Genomic DNA, 21,802 nt, shown 5'->3' on the forward strand with positions numbered 1-21,802 from the left:
TCGCAGACCAACCAAGCAGCCCGAGTTCAGCGATGTTTTGTACGTTCCACATTGCAAGGTGCCACGCGCAGCCCTGTGTCCTGTCGGTGGCAGCCCTGAAGCACAACATGATGCAGAGAGATCCTCTCGAGCTCCTCTGCTGCTGACAGGGAGCAGAGGAGCCAACATGGGGGTCTCTGCCCCTCGGGTGTTACAAATAATGCGTGGGGAAGCATTTTGTGTTACCGCTTTACGTGGGTGATTGGTACAGTAAGTCTAGCATGCTGCTTCTAGATGATTTATTTATAACAATCAAAAAAATAACCTGAAGGTTTAAATCACCTTCACACTCTATTTTTGGTTTAACAAACTTTTTTTTTCTTTTTCCTGCTAAATATTGCACTTGCTGTGAGTATAGCGATGCCGGTCTGCTGAAAGCCCCGGTGGCATCCTTGTATTGTCACTCCGTGTGAGCAGATCCAGCATGCTCATGATTTTGCCTGGCGATTCTTTCTTCCTCTCCTCTTCTTTGAGAACTTGGATTTTAACCAGTCAAAGAAGCCGCCCTTTGCTTTCAACTCAAACTCCACTGGGAAGTGGTCACTCACCCCCAGCGCCTGCAAGAGACAGGTACAGGGGTGCTGGGAGCAGCCACGCACCTTCCAAGCCCCATTCAGAGGTGTCCTGGTGGCGCTGGGGAGGGGACACACGCACGCTGCATCACTTTTGGGTGGATGCATGGCCCAAGCTGTGCCCGTGTCTGCACCTCCCTGCTGCAGGGAGATGGCTCTGTGCTGGCCAAGGTGGCATTGACCCTCCTGAGGGAACCTGGTGGTGCCACGTGGGCTGTGCTGTGCCTACCTGCTCCTCGGTCATCCGGAAAGCCTCCTGGAAATCAAAGATATTGACGGAGTGCGGCATGACGGCTTGGCTGAGCTGCTCCCCGCTGACCACGATCCTGCAAGGGGCAAAGGAATGGAGCATGGGTTCCACAACCAGCGCCAGCCGTGCCAGTGGCCGGGGAGGTGGCGTCCACGCAGGCACAGCTACAAAAGGTTTGTCCCCACCCGGGGCTGGCTGCGGAGAGATGCCAGCAGCTGCTTTGTGCTGCAGCTGGCTGACTGCTTTCCTTGGCAGCGAGACACACAAATACCTTGGCCTTGGAAGCCAACGTGCAATGATTTGCATCAAAACCCACCACAGAGCTCAGAGCAGGAGTCTGGACACAGAAGCCACCAAGGACTGGAGTGTCCCAAAGCCAGGCTTTGATCCAGGAGCTCGTTAAAGGGGTTGAAGTCCTGGCTGCCCCTGCGCTCTAGCAAGCTGCTGCATGCCCTGTCCCTGCCGAGGGAGCTGCCTGCCCCAGCAGGACTTGCCATGTGCCGGGGCAGGGTGAGGCATCGCACCAGCTGTGCAGAACAAGGCTCTGTGTTTGTCCCTTCAGATTATGGCTACGATAACAAGAACCTCAGCACAAAACCATGGCACAAAGCTGAGGCCCCTCTGCAGCGTGGCAGCTGCAACTCTCCCTGCTGGTGGGATGGTTTCAGCTCCAGCCCCAAAGCAACACAGTTTGCTTTGTCTGACAGTCCGTGATGCCTTCCCATGACTTTTTATTTCTTTTTTTCTGTGTGTTGTGCAGGGACTGGCTGGGCTGTGAGCTGTTTACCTGTCATATGGGCAGCTTGTGCTGTTCTTCACCGTGGTGTCATTTTTGTCACCAATTAGCCAAGCAAACTCCGAGTAGGTTCTCAGCCGGATGTTCTTCCAGTGCTTCTTGGGAACGTAGCTGCACCCGGCGTTGAAGTCCCCCATGAAGACAAAGTTCTGCAAGGCAGGAGGGATTTCAAAGGCAGTCGATTTGGGGCTTGGCAGGGGCCGTGCACCCAGCCTGCTGCTGCCTGTGCCAAGCTGGGGTGCACAGGGGAGAGGCAGTGCTGATGGCAGGGGAAGTTTCACTGATCTGGACCCCCATAAGAAGAAAAAAATAAGTATTTCACAATCCTAGGGAAGCACACGCTAGGCCATTAATGGAAGAGCAGAAAAGAGTATGAAAAAAAATGCTAGTGTTCCTGGAGGAGGTTCTGCACCTCTGCTATAGTGTAGTTACCAAAGAGCTCCTGATTTTGATGGCTGTGCTGCTCAGGATGAGCCCTGCCATTCCCAGCTCCATCCCTGCCTGGCTGGGAGCCAGAGAAGGGGCAGGAATTTTACCAGGGATCACATTTACTGGTCAAAAGGTGGAGACCTCAATTAATGTACGTCAAAGAGATGCTCAAAATCTGGGGCTCGGTGTCAACAGTTTTCAGGTTATCAGGCTCTGAGTACTGTGCGGGGTGAATGAGTCCCAGAGCTGCTATAGTGACACGTATGTGGCACCAACCTTGGTGTCCCAGCGCTGTTTTACGTCTAAATACACATCATAGAGCTCGTCGATCTCCCGTACTGCCATCTCTGGTGTGGTGTGCAGAGGGACTACAGCAAACTCTTTGACAGCTTAAAAACAAAGCGAAAGAAAAGGAAATAATATAATGGTTAAACACGCGATGAATCACAAAGAGACTGGCTTGGAAGCCAGAAGATTTTTCTGAAAGAAGAAACAGCTTCTGCTTTGGCTGCACATCAGAGGGCGCTTGCTGGGTAATTGCAGCATCTGCAGCACGAGCGCTGAGGCCGAGCTGGGGATGTGAGGATGTGCCATGCTGCTGCAAACCTGCTCCAGACCCAAATGCCACCAGTGCCAGACAGAGTTGGGGCTGCCGAGGGGCAGGTGCTGCAGCGAGGGGCTTGGACGCTGCCCCTTACCCACCCCAGCCCTGCTACCAGCAGAAGGACACATTTCTGAGAGCATCCCACCGGTTTTTGGCGACTGGAACCAGACGACAAAGGGCTCTCTGGAGAAGGCATCCTCATCCCCGGGCTGGGTGTCAGGGTACTGGTAGGTTTGTTTCACCGATACCAGATTTTGCCTGCAGTGGAATAGCAGAGCTGCTGGAGGTCCTCATGACCCCGTCCCCATGCTGCAGGAGGGCAGGGCGACGGTGGGCGTGCTGCCCCTGCCAAGCACACTTGCCTGTAGATGAAGGCGTACTGCTCCTTGTAGGTCTTCCTGCCCAGCCGCCCGCTGACCACGCAGCTGTATTGCTCCTTCTGCCCTTTCGTCTGGCTGGAAGGAGAGGGGCTGCCTTAGCTCACTGCCGTGCTGCCCAAGGCAGAGGAGCTGATGTCCCGTGGGTCTCACATCAGCGCCTATGCCCCGGGTGAGAGACACCAGCTGCCTGGCTACAGAGACAGATTCGTCTTAGAGGTGGGCACAGACCGAGCATCCTGCCCAATTCTTGCCTGCTGTGAGGTTTATTTATTTTTAAGCTTTCCTCAGAAACATCCAGCCCGGGCTGTGGTCAGAGCTGGTCTGTGCAGCACAGGGATGCCTGCCTGGCCACACGGCCTCCTGCCCTCTCATGGTGCCCGTGCCTCCCCTGTGCCAGCCTTGGGGACACAACACATCGCTTTACCCAGAGAGCTTCTCCACCAGCAGGGGACACGTCCTGTTCTTGGCTTCCTTTATTTCCATCAGCAGCATGATGTCACAGCGAGAGATGATCTGCAACAGGAAAGAGCAGAAGCAAGCCTGGAGGGTTAGGAAGAGGCTAGAAAGAAGTGGTTACTGGTGCGAACGAAGTCTTTGTGGAAGGAGCACAGCCCACGGGGTCCTGGAGGCGGGCAGTGACTCAAGCAAAGCCCTTCTCCTTTTGGTGATGCTGCCGGCCCACGCAGGAGCTGGGAGAGGGAACTTGGGAGCAGAGCGTTTTTGGGGCTGCAGAGAAGGGTCAGTGTGAGCTGGTTTTGTTGTTCAAATTTTGCGGGTGATATTTGTGTGAAAAAGTCCCTTTCATCCCATAAAACTGTAGCAAATGCATATGCTGCCGTCATTTATTTTATCTCACACGTAGCACTGGCTGTAGTAAAGACAGTCCCGAACAGCAGGTCTGATCTCTTTGCAGCAAACCCTCTTCTCCAGCTGTTCACAGCAATGGGATTAAAGCACAGAGAGCAGCAGCCCCTCCTGCTGCAGCTTGGGGCACACGGGCATGCTACGAGCACCTGCACCACGTCCTCCGCCACTGTGGTGTCACGGACGGTGCTTCCAGGCTGAAAGTCCCCAACCCTCCTTCCACTCAAATGGGAAATTTCTCTTCAGCTGCCACAGAGCTAGCAAGTTGGTGAGGTTTTGTTTAAATAAATTAGCACTCAGGTTTTTCAGTTTTGCACCACGCTCCAAGATGATACTCTGCTATCTTGAGAATACGCTTAATTAGGCAAGGATATTTCAGAATAATTAGCACACGAGCAAGGTAAATAGTGTATTGCAAAACAAAGCTCTGTGGATTCAAAGCAAAAGCTATTTTTACCATGCACAAAAATTTTCATCCTTTTCCTAACTCAGTTTCCAAAGGAAATAGCAAATGCTGTTTCTGTTATACTCTCACGCAAGCTAAAATAACTGTGAATGCCCTGCTGAACTGCAGGCTTGATTTTCACTCTAACAGTATAAATGGTTTCAATTATTCACTCATTCTTTTACTTGAAATTCAAGTATGAATAAATGAAGTGCGAGATTAAGTGGATAAGAAGCCCCTGCAAAGCTCCACATCTGTATCCCCCAGGCAAATGAACGTACCTTTACCACAACATCCATGACTTCAGGTCTGGCTATTTTTGCTTCTCCGAAAGACCTCACATTGAAGGAGCAGATTTTTAGGCTCAGAGATGGGCTGAAATAGAAGAGCGAGAACAAGACAAAGAGCAACATCTTCAGGGCCTCGGACAAAATGAGCCGCTGGGAGCGTGCCTATAAATATATACACGTGCGCGTGCATGTGTGTGTGTGTTTGTGCATCCGTCCCCCTGCAGCCAGCTGAGAGGTCAAAACGCATGCTCAGCTTTGTCAATCCAAAACACGAACAGGAATCGCCATTTCCTCCTTTCCCTCACTTCCATCTCCCACGGCAGCGCTGAGACTTTGCACTTCTGCCCTTTGGACACAACCAGCTTCTCTGAGCTGGCCTCAGTGTCCTAGAGAGACAACTGCTCTGCCGGCCCCCAGTACCCCTCCTGATGGGGAGGCACCCGCCGTGGGGTTCCCACCAGCCCTGGCCACCAGCTGGGGCCATCCTGGGCCAGGATCAGGCTCCCTGGGTGAGCCTGGAGCAGCAGGAGGCGGAGGGGGCTGGTGGTGAAGGGGTCTGGGAGACAGCGGTGGGGAGATGGGGATTCCTGAAGGGCGCTAGTGGTGGGCACCAAAAGCTCCAGTGAGACATGATAGTGGGGGGATACCCTGATCGTGGAGGTTTTGACTGTGCCCATGTTTTGTTCTGCTTCTCTGGCCTGGTTTAGCTGCCCTAGCTCAATAACGGGCAGGTACGTGATGGCCCCAGCCCCAAAGTCCCCAGCAAACAGCAGTCCTGGGCTGCTGGCCCAAGGAGCCCGCATGCGGCTCGGCCCCGTGCTGCACAGTGGATGGGACAGGAGGTATAACAAGAAGTCAGGCGAGATGGTGTTATGTGTTCTGGAATTTTCTCTTGGTTGTTAGCGTGCTTTCACATCCTCTCTGCTTTTCCTGAGAAAGCCCCACAGCCCCAGTGCGCCCCTGCCCTGCCTGCACGGCCACGTGCTGGGGAAGGGCGGCCGGGCCCCTCTTAATGCCATATCCAGAAGCACTAGCTCTAATCACCATCTAATTAATTAAACAGGTTTGTTCTGTGGTCAGAAATAACAGGAACTGTCCTGGACACCAGGGGGACAGGAGCAAGCCTGTCCCAGCTCCTTTCTCTCCTTCAGGCCCTGCTTGGGCAGGACAGACTCCAGAGGAAAACAGTAAATTATAAAGCAATGCAAAGGGCCTCTCCACACTGAGGAGTAGCCTTGTTTTAAAGGAGGTAAGTAGGAAGCTCGTAGGCTACAGGTGGCTGTGTGCAATTTTGGGGAATGAAAGATTTGCTGTGTTCCCAGCTCTGGGCAGCGAGGAGGGAAAGCAGCAGCTCGGGGTGGGGGTGAACCTGCCTCCCGCCTCATCCTGTGATGCTCATGGCATGGGCACAGCCTCGGTGTGTGTTCGAGACACCAAAACGCCATGCCAGGCCTGCTTGTGCTACCCCAGCATCGAAAACATTGGCTGTGGTGCCTCTGAGGGTTTTAGCCCTGAACCGGGTGCCCTTCCTCCTGCAGCTGTGTTTGTCCAAGGGCGGCTGCTGTCAGAGCCTGACTCAGCTCCACTTTCCCCTCCAGGCCGCACCTGATCAGAAGTACAGCCGGCGTCACCCTCTGCAGAGGTGACAGCAACACAACAACATTACTGGGCGGCTCTTGCTCCTTCCCACACTGCTTTATCTCTCCGTTTACTGCTCGGTCTTGTACTCTGCTCTGTATCAAGCTGTAACATGCAGCATGAGCCTTTGCCAGCTCCGGCCTGTCCCGGACTTGCACGAGAGCACCTCCAGCCACTCTGCGGGTGCCGTACCTGTCCCTGCCGCCCACCACAAGGGTGACAAGCACCCCTGATGCTGGCCATTGATATACACATCTTTTTTGCTTTGCTACAGGATGCTGTTCCTATTCTATTTGCCCTGCCCTGAGGGATGCTGGCACAAAAACATCGCCTCCACCTGAGCAGCAGCTGCAGGCCGTTCCCTAATTCACCTTCCCATAAAACCTCCCCCAGCTGGGGGCAGGAGGTCAGACTGGTGGGACCCTGCACCACACAGGTGTTGGGGCTTTGTTATTTCTGGAGCAGCAATTCAGCTCTCCATCATCTTCCCTTCCCAGGACGGTGCTGAGGGATGGGTGGGGTGGGATGTGTCCATTGTATGTCTCATTGGGGTCCCCACGGGGACACGGGATGTCTGGAGCAGCCTCCTCACCCGTCAGGCGCAGACGCTTCCTTTCAGTCACGGCCCCGGCTGCCATGCGGGGCACTCGCAGCTTTGTTTTCCCTGCTGGAGAGCTGGGGCTGGTCGCTCTGATGCTTCCTGAGCCCTACTGGAAGGGGCAACGGGGAGGAAGCTGTGGGCCAGGCCTCATCCCATTGTGTGCCGGTAGCAGGAGCCGGCCCACGCTCACTGGTGGCACTGGGCGAGTGGGGCTGGTGAAGGCCTTTGGGTTTACCACAGCTGTCAGGCAGTGCTTTATCGTCACCCTGTGGAATTTCAAGTTAATCAGTAACAGCACTGAGGCTGTTCTGTGTTGCTAAAGTTCACAACCAGGCTGCAGACCAAATATGGCCATTTGGGAAGGGATTTTAATGTTGTTGTAACACAAATGGTTGTCCTCACATCACCCTGCAGGAATCTAGAGTTAGCTGGGGGTGAAAACGAGCTGTGCAAGGTGAAAGGTGTTTGTTTGGAGTCAGCAGGGTCTCTTTCCCTGCTCAGCCTGTTTGCAGGTCTGGAAGGTGCATGTTCTGCCTGGTACATCGCTGCTGGAGCACAGCTCCTTGCTGTGCAGGGCTCTGACAGGGTTTTCCTTTAAACATGATAGCTCAGTGTTGGTTGAGTAGTGATTTAAAGCAGGAAAGCCTGCCTGCGAAAGCAGTTGCAGGTAAAGTGCCTCGTCATGTTTTCAGCCTCTTGAGCAAGGCTGTGTAGCTGAGGCACAGAACTTGAGATGCTCTGAACTGAACCCTGGAGGAAGCCCTTGACATGTGGCAATTAGACGGGGCTTTGAAGTACGCAGACACAAAGGTGTTGCAGCCACCAAATAAGCAAGTTTTCCTTTGTGACAATTAGTACACAGCAATCGTTAGCAGTTAAACGTGCAATTAAAACACGTGCAATATGTGCAATGACTTTGAGTCAAAAATTATTCAAAGCTGCTAAAAGTTTTGCTTCATCACGCTGTGGAAGCCAGGTATGCTTGTTGCCGTGCTCCCCGGTTGTGCGACAAAGGTGCTGGGGGCTGAGCTGGGAGCCTGCCCCTGCCCCTGGGCTGCATTTTGGCCTCCTGTCGTTACAGGCAAGGCGCTGCCAGCAGCAGGTCCTGGGGTGTCCCTAGGGTTGCTGGCAGCACCGTGCGGTGAGTGGGAGCAGGCAGGGAGGATTCATCCCGGGAAGGTGACTCACATCGCCGGAGCAGCGTGCGGTCGCTTGTTGTGGTTGCAAGTAATCGCGCCGTTCTCTCTGCGGATGCGTGACCCAGCGGTGGAAAATAGCGTGGAAGCCTTTTATCTGGTGAAGCAGTGCTGCTCTCCGGCTTGGTGAAGCCAGAGCTTTGGTTATCCGTAGCTACCCAGGCCTGGGTACAGCCAGAGTTTCCACTTTCCTATGGGAAACAAGATGGTTTGTGGTTGTCCTGCTGCCTCCTTTCTGAGGGCAAAGGCCAGCCAACTCTGATTTATTTTTTTCCTGGCTGCAATCCTGTGGCTATTCTGATTTAGAAATGTGTTTTTGTTTCTGACTACTCGCTAAGTCATCTGCCCCTCTCCTCACAACATCACAGCCGTGCTCCTGCCCCAGTGGGACGCACCGCTCCTGACGCTGGGACCAGGAATGAGGAATTTTGGCTGAGGGAGGGGGTGGCCAGCACCTGGCTACGAGACACCACCACCAGCCATGGGGTGAGATGGGGGTGACCCCGTCCTGTTCAGCTGCCAAAATGGGCTGTGTCTGTGCTGAGAGGAGACACCAGGCATACAGGGCAGGTTGGTGCACGCACTGCACGCACCGGTCTTCAACATGAGCACCAGTGCTGGTATTGCTGGAGCAGGCCAGAACAGGGTACGTGGGCTCCCAGCTAGCTCCCACCATGATTCAGCACAAAACCATTGCAAGTTTCTGTTTCAGCTTCTCTATTTAAGTGTGGCAGTTCATCATGGCTGTTTGCAGGGGGTTCCTGCCAGGTGACTTGCACCAAACACCCCCTTTGTAACTCACTGCCCGCACGTGTCCCACGGGAGGTGCCTCGGGCTGCTCCAGCCCCGCGCCTGGCACAGCAGGCGTGGACAAACAAATATGATGCAAACAGCGCTGAGAAACTCATGAAATGACTCATGTCTGCTTAGGTCACCTTAGTTGGAGCTCTTCTTTGCTTAGCCTCACTTGGCTGGGAATTCCTTTAAATGAAACTCCTAAAACAGCTGTGCCTTGGCTTCACCAGCCCAGCTGGAAACCAGGATTTTGGTTACTGACACCATCCTGAGCTGGCAGCACATCTGGATTATGTCTGCTTTAACTTGCCTGTACTTGGTTCAATGAATGTCTTCCGACAGCTCATGGTATCAAAAGCTTTGGGTTATTGGAGTAAACTCTGACCTGTAAGGCTGTGTGAGCCAGTTCTTGCAGCTTTTCCAGCCAGGCAGGCCAAAGGGACATGCTTTATCAAAGCACAGATATGGTGAGAATTTGATGCGCTGTGCTTGCAATTATTCAGGAGCTGGTGTTAATTCCAATTTAATTATCTCATATTTTTGGGCCTGGTGCAAGAGGGCTGTGCCGCCTCTGTTTAGGGTGCAGCACTGGATTTTGCCCTTGTACCCCTGCAGCCACTGTGCTGCATCCTGTTTACATCCCTGATGTAACCCATTGCATCCACCTCTGTACGTCCTTGTTGTAACCCTGTTGCAGCCACACCACATCCCCTCCTATTGCAACCCCTCTATCTCTGCTGCATCCTCACTGCACCCCCCTTGCACCCCAGCTGTATTTACTTTGTATACCTCCATATGTCCCCAGCATGCCTCCCTTGCACCGTACCCACTGCAGGCTCATTGCAGCCCCCTCCCACCCCATTGCAGCCCCCTGGGAGCCCCTTTGCAACCTGTTGTAACCCCGCTGCCCTCCCATTGCATCACCTCACACGCTCCCATTGCAGTACCCCTTGTACCCCCATGGAAGCCCCATGATGTTGCACCCCTACTGCATCCCTATTGCATGCCCCCTTGCACCACGCTTACAATCCCATTGCAACTCCGTTATACCCTCCCCTTTCACCCCATTGTATCCCCCGGAGACCCCCCCCGCAACCCAATCGCACCCCCTCCAAACAACTCAATTGAAGCGCCACTGCAGCCCCCCTTGCACCCCTAATACATCCCCTCCTTGCACCCCATTTCACCCCATTCCCACCCCACCTGAACCCCCTTCCTCTCCCACTGCAGCTCCCTTTGCACCTCCCCGTTGCATCCATCGCCCCCCCCCCGCCTCTCCAGCGCCGCCGGTGCGCTCCGCTGCGCCCCCGCGGAGCCTCGCCGGTACCGGCGCGGAAGGGAGGGCGCAGCGCAGCGGAGCCGCCTCGTTTCGCCCGGCGCTGCCATTGCAGCACGGCTCGGCTCGGCACGGTAAGCGGAGGGGGGGCGAGGAGCTGATGGAGGCAATGCTGGGGCCGGGGGGCACCGTTCCGCCGTCTGCCCCCCCCCCTCCCCCCCTCCAACCTCCCTCCCCGGTGCCTCCCGGCCCTGGTGTTGAGGGAGGCGGGGAGGGAGGAGGAGACTGGGGGAGAAGGCGAAAGGCCTTGGTTGGAAGGCGAGAGGCGATTTTTAACGATTTATTTGAAAATCGTAAGGAATTTGCTTTCAAATTAAAATAATAATAATTAATAATAACCGGGAAGCAGGGCACGAAGGGGAGGAGAGCGGTGATGCTGCTCGGGCACCGCTGCCTAGAGGATGCCGTCATTGTGCTGGGGCAGGTTTCGGGTGTGTGGAGATGGGGGGGGGGGCTGTGTGCCAGCAGAGGGGTCCAGGAGGTGGCCCCCAACACCCCAACCCCGGGGAGGGCTGGGTTCGGGCGCACTCGTGACATCTGTGCCGAGCATCCGTGTGTGCAGCGGGATGGGGACGGTGGCGGGGTCTGGAGTGGGGACAGACCCGTTATGGGTTCCTGAGCCAGCAGCTGGCTGGTGGCACGGCTCCGGCTGTCCCCAGGCCGCTGGTGGTGACGCCGATGGCTCGTCCCCGGGTGCAGCACCGGGGCCGGGGGCTCTCCCACGCACATCGGCGAGCCGCGCCGTGCAGATGCAAGTGGGTCAGAGATGGGCGCTTTATGAAGCAGCGCTGCAGAAATAATGATCTCATTCCTGCCGTCTATAAATAAGTGAAGGTGAAAGGGCACATTTCCTACTCCCAGCCCTCCGGAGACTGGATTAAGACAGAGAGCTGGCTGACGGACAGAGATCATACAAATACCAACAGATCTGAAATTATAACTGCACCCTGACTGGTGTCTGAAAGGTCACGCTGTGAAATGTCCCTCTGAGGAGCTGTAATGTTAGGGGTGTCACAGATTATGATCAGTGGTGTTTTGCTGGGTGTTGAGGCTGGCAAGGAGGTTGTTTCCAAGGGAAATGTTCATTTGCATGCTGCTGGGTTTTCCTACCTGGGTAGTGGTGTGTCAGGGCTCCTGGGGCATTGTGTCAGCTGCTGAGGCCCACCAAAGCCCCCTGTTTCTGCAGTGGGAACTTGAAATTGCTTGGTATTTTCTCTTCAAGCAAAAATTAGAGTATGCTTAAATGTGCTGCTCGTCTTTTGGATGTTTGGAGATTTAAAATTGGTTGGTCTGCAGGTCAGAAACCAGCAGCTGTGGGCACGGGGAGCAGCGTGCAGGGGAGCAGCCCTGCGCGCGCGGCACGGACCCGTAACCTTTACACTTGGATGTTGACACATCTGATTAGTGAGTGTGCACAGGGGATTTCTCCGGGTGAAAATTCTCCCTGGCCTTGTACACAGTGCGGTGCATCCCTTCCCAGCCAGAGCCTGCTGAACCAGGCTGCACTGTGAGGCCACAGCCCCCCCGGCACCCCCATGCAGCCCCCACCAGCCCTCGTCCCATCAGAGAGGTTCTCCCTGTGCCTGTTGCAGCCCAGACCTGCTCTGTGAGCAGCACCGATCTTATTGCAAAGCCTCCTGGTCTCCCTGGGTAACGAGCCGAGCTGCTTTCACATTTGTGGGTTTGGGTGTTGTTTTTTTTTTTTTTTCTTTTGAGCTAAATGCAGGTTTCTAATCCCACACACTGGCGTGTGCTGCTGCTGCGTCTTACACGGGGCTTGGAAAAAATCAATATGTCCATCTGAGCTGCACCGTTAGATCTTCTCCGGCCTCATTTGGTGATCCAACAGGCTTGAAAGAGAAAAAAATATTGATGGGGATTCCAACCTTGCCTACAGTAACTTGTCCCTTTGGCCAGTGGCCCTGGGACTGTCATCAGCATCCATCAGTGGTCACCCCATTTGCTGTGGGGGCTTGGCGGGGTTGGGGGCACCCCTCCAGCCTGCCCGGACCCCTGGCTCTGGAGCATCCCTCAGCCTGTTCCCAGCAGCTGTAGGATGCAGGGGCCAAACAGATGGCCCTGTTTCAGCATCCTGTGCCCTGCCATGAACTCAGCCTTGTCACTGCCATCCTCTTGTGCCCCACACTTGCACTGCTCAGCCTTCCTTTTGGCTCTGCCGGCAGCTCGCACTTTGGTCCTGCTCGGAACGGGCGCCCTGATAGCGCCGTATTGCACAAAACACCATATTTACACATACAGGGGAAAGGTTGGTCAGAAGGCAGCGATGATGTATCTGGAAGGGGAGCCGCTTCCTTAAATACCCTGAAGTGGCCGCCTTCCGTGCCTGCAGGGTCAGAAAGAAGGCAAGCAGGAGAGCTCCTAACCTTGTTTTCCTCTTCTGACAGTGCTTGCGGGCTCCGCCGACACCCACAGCAAGCGGGACCTGTGCCGAGAGGAGGAGCAGGAGGGGATCTCTGCAGAGTAAGCTGGGCTTTCCAACGCCTCTCCCCTTGGTATTTTGCTTTCCAAGAGCTTCAGAGGTGGAGGAGCCGAGGTGGTGACCTGGGGGCAGTGGCCCCTGGCCTGTGCTCGGTTCCTGCACCGACCCTGCTGCGGGCTTCTTGTCCTTGTGGGTTGTTGTCGTCTGTTTTCTGTGCCTCATTTCTTCCCTATTTTAGTGACGTAGCCAAAGGCAACAAGTGCTCGCGGGTGGGTCTGGGTGCTGCAGCCCTGCTCCCGGGCACAAGGTGGACCTGCTGCAGAAAATGTGGGCTTACGGGCAGGCTGCGCAGGGAACAAAGGTCTTTCTAGAAAATGTTAATTAAACAAATAACGTGTGTTGTTGAGGCTTGAAGAAGTAACCGATGTTTGGTTTTGTTAAGGAGGTGTCTAATGCAAATATTTACCGTATTCATCAAGTTTCAGTGACTCCCTTTTCTCTCTGGTGAAGAGGGAGAACCCGGATTTTGCTACAGAGCTTCTCTAAACTTTATGTCTCGGCCATATGCAATTTGTGTTTTTAATGTGACCCAGGGTTACGATGTCGGTGTGGGAGAGGATATCACTGTGGTGTCTTGGTTCCTGTTTCACAGCGTAACACGATGGTTAAAGGAAGCAGAAATACCCTGCCTGCACTGACGTGGGGAAACGTGGGGGGCAGGAGGAGAGGTGTGGGAGGGGAGATGAGGCGCTGGAAATGTTTTGTTTTGTAACTGTGACCAAAGAGCTATCACCAAGGAAATGGACGAGGCATATGTTGGTCAGCAGCAGGAATTAAACGCTCTGTGTGCGTGTAACAGGGTTTAATCCCTTAATGAGAAAAATATGTCCATGCTGCCTGTGGTCAGGAGAGCAGAGCAAGGAGCTGCCTGAACGCTTGTCCTTGTGAGCGATACCTGCTGCAGACTTTATCCTGAGGACGCTCGGGAGCTGGGATGGGACCTGGGAATGGCAGCAAGGGTAAAATGCTTCTAGGGCAGGGGGAAGGACGGGGATATTTCGGTGCCGTATCAGGGACGGGGATGAATTTGTCTCAGATGAGGGCGGGTGGCCAAAGAGCACCCTGCCAGGTTTCTTCCATCACTTCCCGAGAGCACTAATAGGCTCTGCTCCCTTGATTAGTTGGTGGCTGTGCGGAGTGGTAATGAGTCTGGAGCCGAGCTCAAGCCGCCAATTCTAGGTCAGTGGTTGTGTGCCGGGGATTTGGGAGCGGGCAGGGGAGGGGGGTGGGAGCTGGGCGCCCTAAAGCGACATGGAGCCGGTGTGGGGCTAGCCCTGTGGGGCCCCCAGCATCTCACGGGTGCGGGGATGCGTTTGGTGGGTTTGCCAGGCGCTGCAAAAACTGAACCCCACCAACCCTGCCTTGGTCCGTGCCCATCTGGAGGCTTATTGCCCCCTTGGGATGGGCTCTCTGAGAGGATAACACTGCAGTAGACATCATTCAGGAGCCGGAAGAAATATTGAGCTTTAAAACTGAAAGACACCTTGCTGCACTGCTTTTTGCTCTCCTTTGCCTCTTGCGCTGCCACTTTCCTCTTCTCCCGGCTGCGGAGATGTCATTTAGCACTGACTGACCCTCACTCGGTGCACACAGGTAGGGCCGGGCCGTGAGGAGCAGCATGGACCTGGACGTGCTGAACATGTTCGTCATCGCCGGCGGCACCCTTGCCATCCCCATCCTGGCCTTCGTGGCCTCCTTCCTCCTCTGGCCCTCGGCGCTCATCCGGATCTACTACTGGTGAGTGAGTTACTCCGGCTGCTCGCATTTCAGCGCGGGGGCTCGGGCGTTTTAGGAAGGACGGGGCCGTGGCTGGGCCAAGCACTGCTGTTCCTGCCCTCGGCCCCATCAGGCTGGGGGCCCCACAGCCTCCCCGAGGCCACCCGCTCCCTCCTGCTCTGGGATCTGCTCCGAGGGCAAGGCCTCTCCTTGCACCAGCAGTTATGGAGGGTCTCTCCCCGTTCTCCCCTTCTCTTCTGGGCTAGGCACCAGAGGGGTCACAGCGATGGTTTCCCTGACCCGCTTGCACCCACCCCGTCCTTTCTGATAACAGCAGGCAGGCACCACGTCCTTCAGTCGTGGCCCGTCCCTGGAAATTAGCGATAAGCACGCTGTTGGCTTTCATTTTCTGGGTTTGTTGCGGAGGAAAGCCGAACTGGTGCTCCTGTGGGAAGTCAGGCAGCGTCCCGGTGTCTCACCCGGCCTCCCTCATGGGCTGCTGGCATGTGCCCGTGGCAGATGGTGGCTCCTGCTGTCCTGCTCACGGGTGTTCCCGACCAAAGCCACCTCCAGGCCGCTGTCCTGCCCCACTGCTCGGCCATTCAGGCCATCTTCCTGAGCTCCCTTCACCAGAAGCTGGGAGCTGGCAGGGGGTGAGGTGGCTCCCACCCCCTCAGTCGAAGCGGCACATGGGGACGCAGCTCCTCGCACCGTGTGTGAGGCAATGCATCGAACCGGGACGGTGCGAAGGGACCCGGGGCTGAGGGGCTGCCTCAGCCGACTTCACATGGCGAAGGGGAGCTGCATGTTGAGAAGGGGTGAGAGAAGAGCCCGCAGCGCTGTCCTTCAAGGGCTGAATGAGGGGAGAAAGCAGTGGCACATCCCGGGACACCTCTCCCTTCTCCCATCACTCACCTTCCTCCCTATCATTACCCCTGCTGCACACATCCTCAGCTGCCGTGGCATGGGTCCACACAGGGACCTCAGTGGCTGATTGTGGCCCCCCCACCACTAATGGGGGCTGGGAGGCACCCGGGGCCACCGGCCTCTGCTACCCGCGGGGTTAATCGGTTTAGCTGCTGCCACTAAGCCTGTTAACACCTTGCAGGGGATCAGTTCAGCTTTGCGCAGATTATTTTGTCTTCTGCTGAATTGATCCATCGGGATCAGTTGCTAAAAATGTTATCATCTTGCCCATCGGTAGTTTACACCGGTGCCTTTGAGGCGAGCACCCTTAAGACACTTATTCAGGGAGAAATTCACTTCTCCTGGTAGGACCGGCACACGGCCACGATGCTGCCTTAAGTCCCCCTAACTCCCTCAAAAAAGGGATTATGATAAAAGAGGATTGCGCTATGCATAAGCTTTGAGTGGGCAGAGAGCTAGGACAGCCCGGCGCAGTGTTGGTGACCTTGCTCTTGTGTCTCGTGTAAATTTTGATATTGTGTACAAAAGCATCGGGAAGCATCTTGGCAGCCAGGAGTCGCCCAGCAGCTGCCCTGACAAGGGGCACTTTTGGCCATAAGGGGAAATGCAGAGAAACCGTGCCTGCTCCTCAGTCCCGGACCGCACGTACACATCATGTGTCCAAAGTGTCACCGATAATCTCTGCCCAGGTCCCCTCTGGCTGGTAATTTCACTGCATCATCCTTCACCAGGCTGAAAGCCTGCTCTGCTGGGAGCTGTCTGCATCTGCTCTCAGAGAAATAGCCTGATTTTCCTTGGGGTCAGGCCAGTACTGTCTGAGTGGGGACAGCTGCCTCTGATCTTTGTGTGGCTATAAGCACGTTCTTAAAGATCATTGAGATAGCATATGGGGAAGAGGTCCTCTCATGCCCTGGCTCCTGGAGTTATTTTCTCCTTGTTTCCAGGTACTGGCGTCGAGCGCTGGGTATGCAGGTCCGATACGTCAACTACGAAGACTACCAGTTTTGTTACTCCTACAGAGGGAGACCTGGCTACCGGCCATCTATCCTGATGCTCCACGGCTTCTCAGCCCACAAGGACATGTGGCTGTCCATAGTCAAGGTGGGGTTCTGCTCCTCCTGTCACTGCTTAGGGAATCAGTGGTCCTGGGCTTGGGGGCAGTGCAGGGAACGCACGGCTGCACGCATGCTGTAGGATGGTGTCTGTAAGGTGCCAGGAGTACCCCCAGCTCCGTGCTCAGTGTTTGCAGGATCCCTGAGACGTGCAGGGCAAGAGTGGTAGTGAGTCTTGCCTGTGTTTTCTCAGTGTTTCACCCCTGGTATGTGAGCAGATTTATTCTACAGCAAGAGTAACCGAGGGCTGCTGGAAGGAAAAAAAAAAAAAAAAAGAAAAAAAAATCAAACATTCCCACTGCAGTTACCAGCCCCCATCCTTCCCTCCGTGGTTTTCCCAGCAGTTCCCCAGCGGTGTAACCACCTCCGTTTTTTTCCGGCAGTTCCTCCCCAAGAACCTGCACTTGGTGTGCGTTGACATGCCTGGCCACGAGGGCACGACCCGCTCGGCCTTGGACGATTACTCCATTATGGGACAAGCGAAGAGGATCCACCAGGTAAAGCCCTGTCAGTGCCTGGTCTCACTCCTTGTGCCTGTCCTGTGATGTTCTGGCACTGGTGCTCTCAGTGCTGTGTTCCTGCTGTGCCTGGCCTGAAGCCACTTGGGGACGTGAGGGATGTGAGGGACGCTGGTCCCTGCGTGGCCCTGCTCCCTCCCATGGCCCTTCCCGGGCTGCCAGGACCACTGGCCTCAAGGTTTTGAGGTGAATTTCTCTAATGACCCCACACCCTTGCTTCCCCTGCCCTAAATACGCTGCTTCTGCCCCCGTGCAGTTCGTGGAGTGCATCAAGCTGAACAAGAGGCCCTTCCACCTGGTCGGCACCTCCATGGGTGGGAACGTCGCTGGAGTTTACGCCGCGCAGTACCCAGAGGACATCTGCAGCCTGACTCTTATCTGCCCTGCAGGTACATAACACGAGGAGGGGGAAAATGGAAGAGAGAGAGAGCAGGAGCTGGTGCAAAAGCCCAGAGTAGTACTGAGGGCAAAGCAGACCTTGCCTGTTAGTGCAAAAATTTGGGGTATAATTAATACGTATAGTCTGAAATTCTCTGGCAGGGCACACTGCCAGGGCACAGAGCACACAGGAAGAAATCCCAGCCCTGCTCAGATCACTGTTCAAGGCTTTGGAGTTTGCCCTGCTGTGCCACACGGCTAGAGCTGAGCCGGGGGCAAATGGTTGCAGGGCAGAGGGCTTCTACCAGGGGCTGTGCTGCAGCTGTGCTGCTCCAGCAGCTCCTTCCTGCACCAGATCAGCTCCAAGATGAGAAATCAGTCATGGAGCAAAGCAAAACATCACCAGGCCTCCACGAGCCCCACTCCTCCCTTCTCTGGAGGGGCTTTGGCTGATGCCTCCTGCATTACTGGATGCGTGACCCCTCTGCGGGGTCTGCACTGCTGCCAGATTTCCAGCCCCTGGCAGAGGCACCCATGGGTGGGGCACTCCTGCAATTTCATGTCCTGTCCTTGTAGCTGGCAGGCCGGGTGCTGGTATTTGCACCCACTGTATGCGTGAGGCTACGTGCTGCAGTTTTCCCCAGGTACTGCTGCCTGCCTGCAGGGAACACATCTCGTGTAGCACCAACCCGTCTCGTGTGGGTTTCAGCCTGTGCACCCCTTCTCCTTTGGCCCAGGTCTGCCGAGTACCAACGATAGCAAGTTCATCAAGCAGCTCCGGGAGCTGCAGGAGTCTGAGTGCATCGACAGGATCCCTTTAATTCCCTCGACGCCCGAGGAGATGGCCGACATGCTGAAGCTCTGCTCCTACGTTCGCTTCAAGGTGCCGCAGCAGGTGAGAAGCAAGAAGGGGATTTTGGGGTGGGAGTGGGGTTGCTTCTGCCCAGCTCTGCCCTCCAGCAGCTCGCTTCTCCCCCCATTCTCAAGCAGCACCAGCTGAAATATCCCCACGTGAGGCACGCAGGAGCTTGGGCAGTGGGCTGGGATGTACAAGTGTTTTTCAATAAATATGGCTGGCAGGAAGCGCTAAATAAATAAAGAAGAAGGCTATTGTCTGGCCTGGAGCAGAGATTGTTTGTTGCTTTTTTAGCAGAAGCAATGGGATGTTAATCATCACATTGTGAGGTGAGAGGAACTTGGCAAGGGGCTCGCTATTTAGCTGGTTTTCCTTAGGAAATCTGGGATGAGTAGATTGGAGAATAAGAAAAAAAACAGTAAGATAATGCCAAAACCATTTTTTTTGGCAAAAAAATAAAAGAAGGAAGAAAAGCAGAGTCATGGCTGAGACAGACAGCCTGCCAGCCATCGGAGGAAAAATGCCATTTTGCATCATAAAAGACCGAAATAGTTGCTGCTGAAAGGCGTGTTCCCTTAGTGCCCTGCGACAGCCGGGGGTGCTGGGGCTGAGCGATGCTCCTGGCCGCCTGCCCTGTGCCCGGCCCCACCGGCAGGTCTCTGTGCTCTCCCTGCAGATCCTCCAGGGCCTGGTTGACGTCCGCATCCCGCACAACGATTTCTATCGGAAATGTAAGTGTGTGGTGACAGCTGGGTCTCCGGGGCTGGAGCCCTGGCCCCGTGTTCCTGTGCTGAGGGCCCTCGGGAGCAAGGGGAGAGTGGATTTGGGGCTGCTGCTCTGCCCTCGTCCTCCCAGCTGGTCCAACTCCTACCGGTGTCCGTGGGGAGGTGGGGTGGGAGGAGGATGGCTCTGTCACACCTCTGCAAGGACAGCCCTTTGGGGCTCGCCCCATCGCCCCTGCCCATGGGCTGGTTCCCACTGGTGTTACGGGGGCTGCTTGCAGCGTGTGCCTCCCACGCAGGACTGACTCTCCCCCTGCCCACCCTAGTGTTTTTAGAAATCGTGGATGAGAAGTCCAGGCACTCCCTCCAGGAGAACATGGGCAAGATCAAAGCGCCGACGCAGGTCATCTGGGGCAAGCAGGACCAGGTACGTAGACACCTCTTGGCTTTGAGCTCTTGGGGACCGCATCTGCATCCCTGCCCACGTCAACGCTGCCAAGGCTGGTGCAGAATAACGAGCCAGCAGAGTTGTCTTGGCAACTGGGGAGAGATGTGCTGCTCTGAGAGATGTGCTGTTCCGTGGGTAGGCGGCAAGGGAGAAGTGTGGGGCTCTGTCTCCTTGGGTGTCTGTGCAGTTACAGGGGGAGGAGTGAAGAGATTTGGAGGGTGGGGAAGGGGGCAAGACACTGGCATGTGAAGGCATGGGCTGGCACCCAGTGCTGAGCCATGGAGAGGGGGATAGAGCAGGGACCCAGCCCCCAAAAGCATTGCAAGGACCACATTCCTGCCCAGCATCTCGCCTGAGCTTGCAAGGCATCTCCAGCAGGGTTTCTACTGTGACCAGTAAAGCCCAGCTCCGTGGTGGTGACGGTTTTTAACCCAATGCCCAGGTCCTGGATGTTTCTGGTGCCCAGCTCTTAGCGAGTGCCATCCCGGACTGCCACGTGTCCATCCTGGAGAACTGCGGCCACTCGGTGGTGGTGGAGCGGCCGCGGAAGACGGCGAACCTCATGCTGGAGTTCCTGGCGCTGCTGCACAGCACGGGCAACAGCAAGAAGCAGGCGTGACGGGGCTGACGCCGTGCCTGGGAGTCGTAACCTACCGAAGCGTTGATGAGTTCTCAGGGATCTTGTACAAACCGTGGTGAACGTGCCAAAGTCCCTGAGGCAGGCAGAGCCACCGCTAACACGAACCTATAGCACTACTGACGCACTGATCTAGGACCTCTGAGCAACCTTCGTAGACGCAGGAACAGGACCCGAACCTTTTCTACTCCTGGGTAAAAGCGAGCTGAAACGACAAAACGCTAGCCATGCAGCGCGCTGAAGCTCCCTATGCAGCCCATGTTATCCCGGTTACCTGCAGATAGCTGTTAATGACCTTCACCTGAGGTATATGAGCGCAGGAAGGGGGAAGCGCCCCGGGCCGAGACTCGCTGTGCCCCCTGCCCCCAGACCCCGCGTTGCATGCCGCCGTGCTGCGAGAAGCCGTGCTCCAGCGCAGCGCCCTCCTCGTCGTGTAGCTCCTCACCTCGTCGGTCACGCAGAACACACGAGAAAAACGCGTGGAAGGCAGACGGCTGCGTGTGAAAACCTGTTTACACTTCTGGCGAGCGGATTTTTCTCCAGTCCCCGAGCAGCTCCTGTGCATGTGTGATGCCTTAACAGCCCCCGGGCAGCCTCCGCGTGCGACCAGCGCGGGGGCGAGCGCGTGTCTCGGCTCTTTTCTATCCCGTCATGCTGCTGAACGCTCCGATGTAAATAACGAACTCCTTAATGAATTCCGTGAATTCTGTGAGTGGTGACGGTGCTGGAAACGTGTGGAAGAGGGGGAAGCGTGGTTGCACTAACGGGTGGCTCCAGCGTGCCCGCGAGGCTCCCGGCGCTTGTATTTCTGAGCCATCTTCTCGCCGTCACTCTGAGGTACTACGACCTGTACATATATTTGAAACTCCCCGGTGGTTTCTCTGCTCTTTTTGAGAGAAGAAACGTTTGTTCTTTTAGAAAATTAGAAATTTGATGTTAATTGCTTGGTTATTGTTTCTACTACAGGAGTTGATTTAAAAAAAAAATAAATCATTGATAGTTTTATGTGGTAAAAGGCAGAAAAAAAATGTTGGATCTCTATGGTTTCTCATATGCCACAGATTGCTGTATTCAGGGGATTTATATGGCTATTAAAATTAGTAATTTAAAGAGTGCTCCATGCAGTGATTTCTTTTTCCTTTGGGCTCGCTTGGGATGGCAGCACCGGGGCCTTGCTTGTTTCCTTTTTTTCTCTCCACATTTCTGCAAGTTCCACGTTTTGCCACGAGGATTCTTGCTAATATCAGGAGACAAACACTCAAGAAGCGCAATAAAACATCAAAGGTCAGGAGATTTAGGCTTTAAATGCAGAGATTGACTTTAAGACATGTCAAAAGTGTGCTCAGAGCAGCTCCTGGCTGTAGCTGGATGTCTCTGCAGGAGGAGCTGCAGGGAAAGGGGTTGGGGGCAGCGGGTCCCTGGGTGATAGAAACCCTTGGCCTCTAGGGGAGGGAGCTGGCAGCTGAGCCCACTGATGAGCAGCAGGAAACGGAGCAGAAACACCTGGAAACGGGGTACTGTGGGGCTTGCCCCTCATTTCCTGCTGGGAGCCAGCAAAGCCCAGCACTGCCCAACATTTAGGGCTGTTTCAGCATTTTCAGCTGCCCCTTGGCACCAGACTCCTCACCCCAAGGTAGGGCAGTGTCTCCACAATGGGGTTCGGGAAGGGGTAGGGGGGCTCCTGCTGCTCACCGGGGCTGTGGGAGCCCAGTGGGTCCCAGTTAGGGTGAGCCTGGGCAGTGGGAGGGGAGGA

The 21,802-nt window shown here is 55.3% G+C and overlaps 2 protein-coding genes across 2 annotated transcripts; one reads left to right on the forward strand and one right to left on the reverse strand.

The window, feature by feature from the left end:
* Positions 1–467: 467 nt before the first annotated feature.
* On the reverse strand, positions 468–4,792 carry DNASE1L3 (deoxyribonuclease 1L3; the record flags this gene model as incomplete). The annotated part of the gene is made up of 8 exons (XM_084292902.1): positions 468–596; positions 841–937; positions 1,649–1,806; positions 2,363–2,475; positions 2,836–2,948; positions 3,047–3,145; positions 3,495–3,583; positions 4,661–4,792. The coding sequence occupies 8 exons, from the start codon at positions 4,790–4,792 to the stop codon at positions 468–470; spliced, it is 930 nt and encodes a 309-aa protein (XP_084149028.1).
* A 5,679-nt stretch (positions 4,793–10,471) lies between these two features.
* On the forward strand, positions 10,472–21,099 carry ABHD6 (abhydrolase domain containing 6, acylglycerol lipase). Its single transcript, XM_084293002.1, has 10 exons — positions 10,472–10,528; positions 12,641–12,716; positions 14,329–14,472; positions 16,323–16,479; positions 16,874–16,987; positions 17,265–17,397; positions 18,124–18,281; positions 18,919–18,973; positions 19,291–19,391; positions 19,855–21,099. The coding sequence occupies exons 3-10, from the start codon at positions 14,354–14,356 to the stop codon at positions 20,029–20,031; spliced, it is 1,014 nt and encodes a 337-aa protein (XP_084149128.1). The 5' UTR covers positions 10,472–10,528; positions 12,641–12,716; positions 14,329–14,353; the 3' UTR covers positions 20,032–21,099.
* Positions 21,100–21,802: the final 703 nt, after the last annotated feature.

The sequence above is a fragment of the Netta rufina genome (genome assembly GCF_964035555.1).
Source record: "Netta rufina genome assembly, chromosome: 10".
NCBI classification, from domain to species: domain Eukaryota; kingdom Metazoa; phylum Chordata; class Aves; order Anseriformes; family Anatidae; genus Netta; species Netta rufina.

What these genes read in the sequence shown, in the direction of transcription:
- ABHD6 (XM_084293002.1), top strand. Translation starts at nt 14,354, where the DNA reads ATGGACCTGGACGTGCTGAACATGTTCGTCATCGCCGGCGGCACCCTT. An exon ending in CTCATCCGGATCTACTACTG is followed by an intron (nt 14,473 to 16,322) that starts GTGAGTGAGTTA and finishes CCTTGTTTCCAG; the next exon opens with GTACTGGCGTCGAGCGCTGG. An exon ending in TGTGGCTGTCCATAGTCAAG is followed by an intron (nt 16,480 to 16,873) that starts GTGGGGTTCTGC and finishes TTTTTCCGGCAG; the next exon opens with TTCCTCCCCAAGAACCTGCA.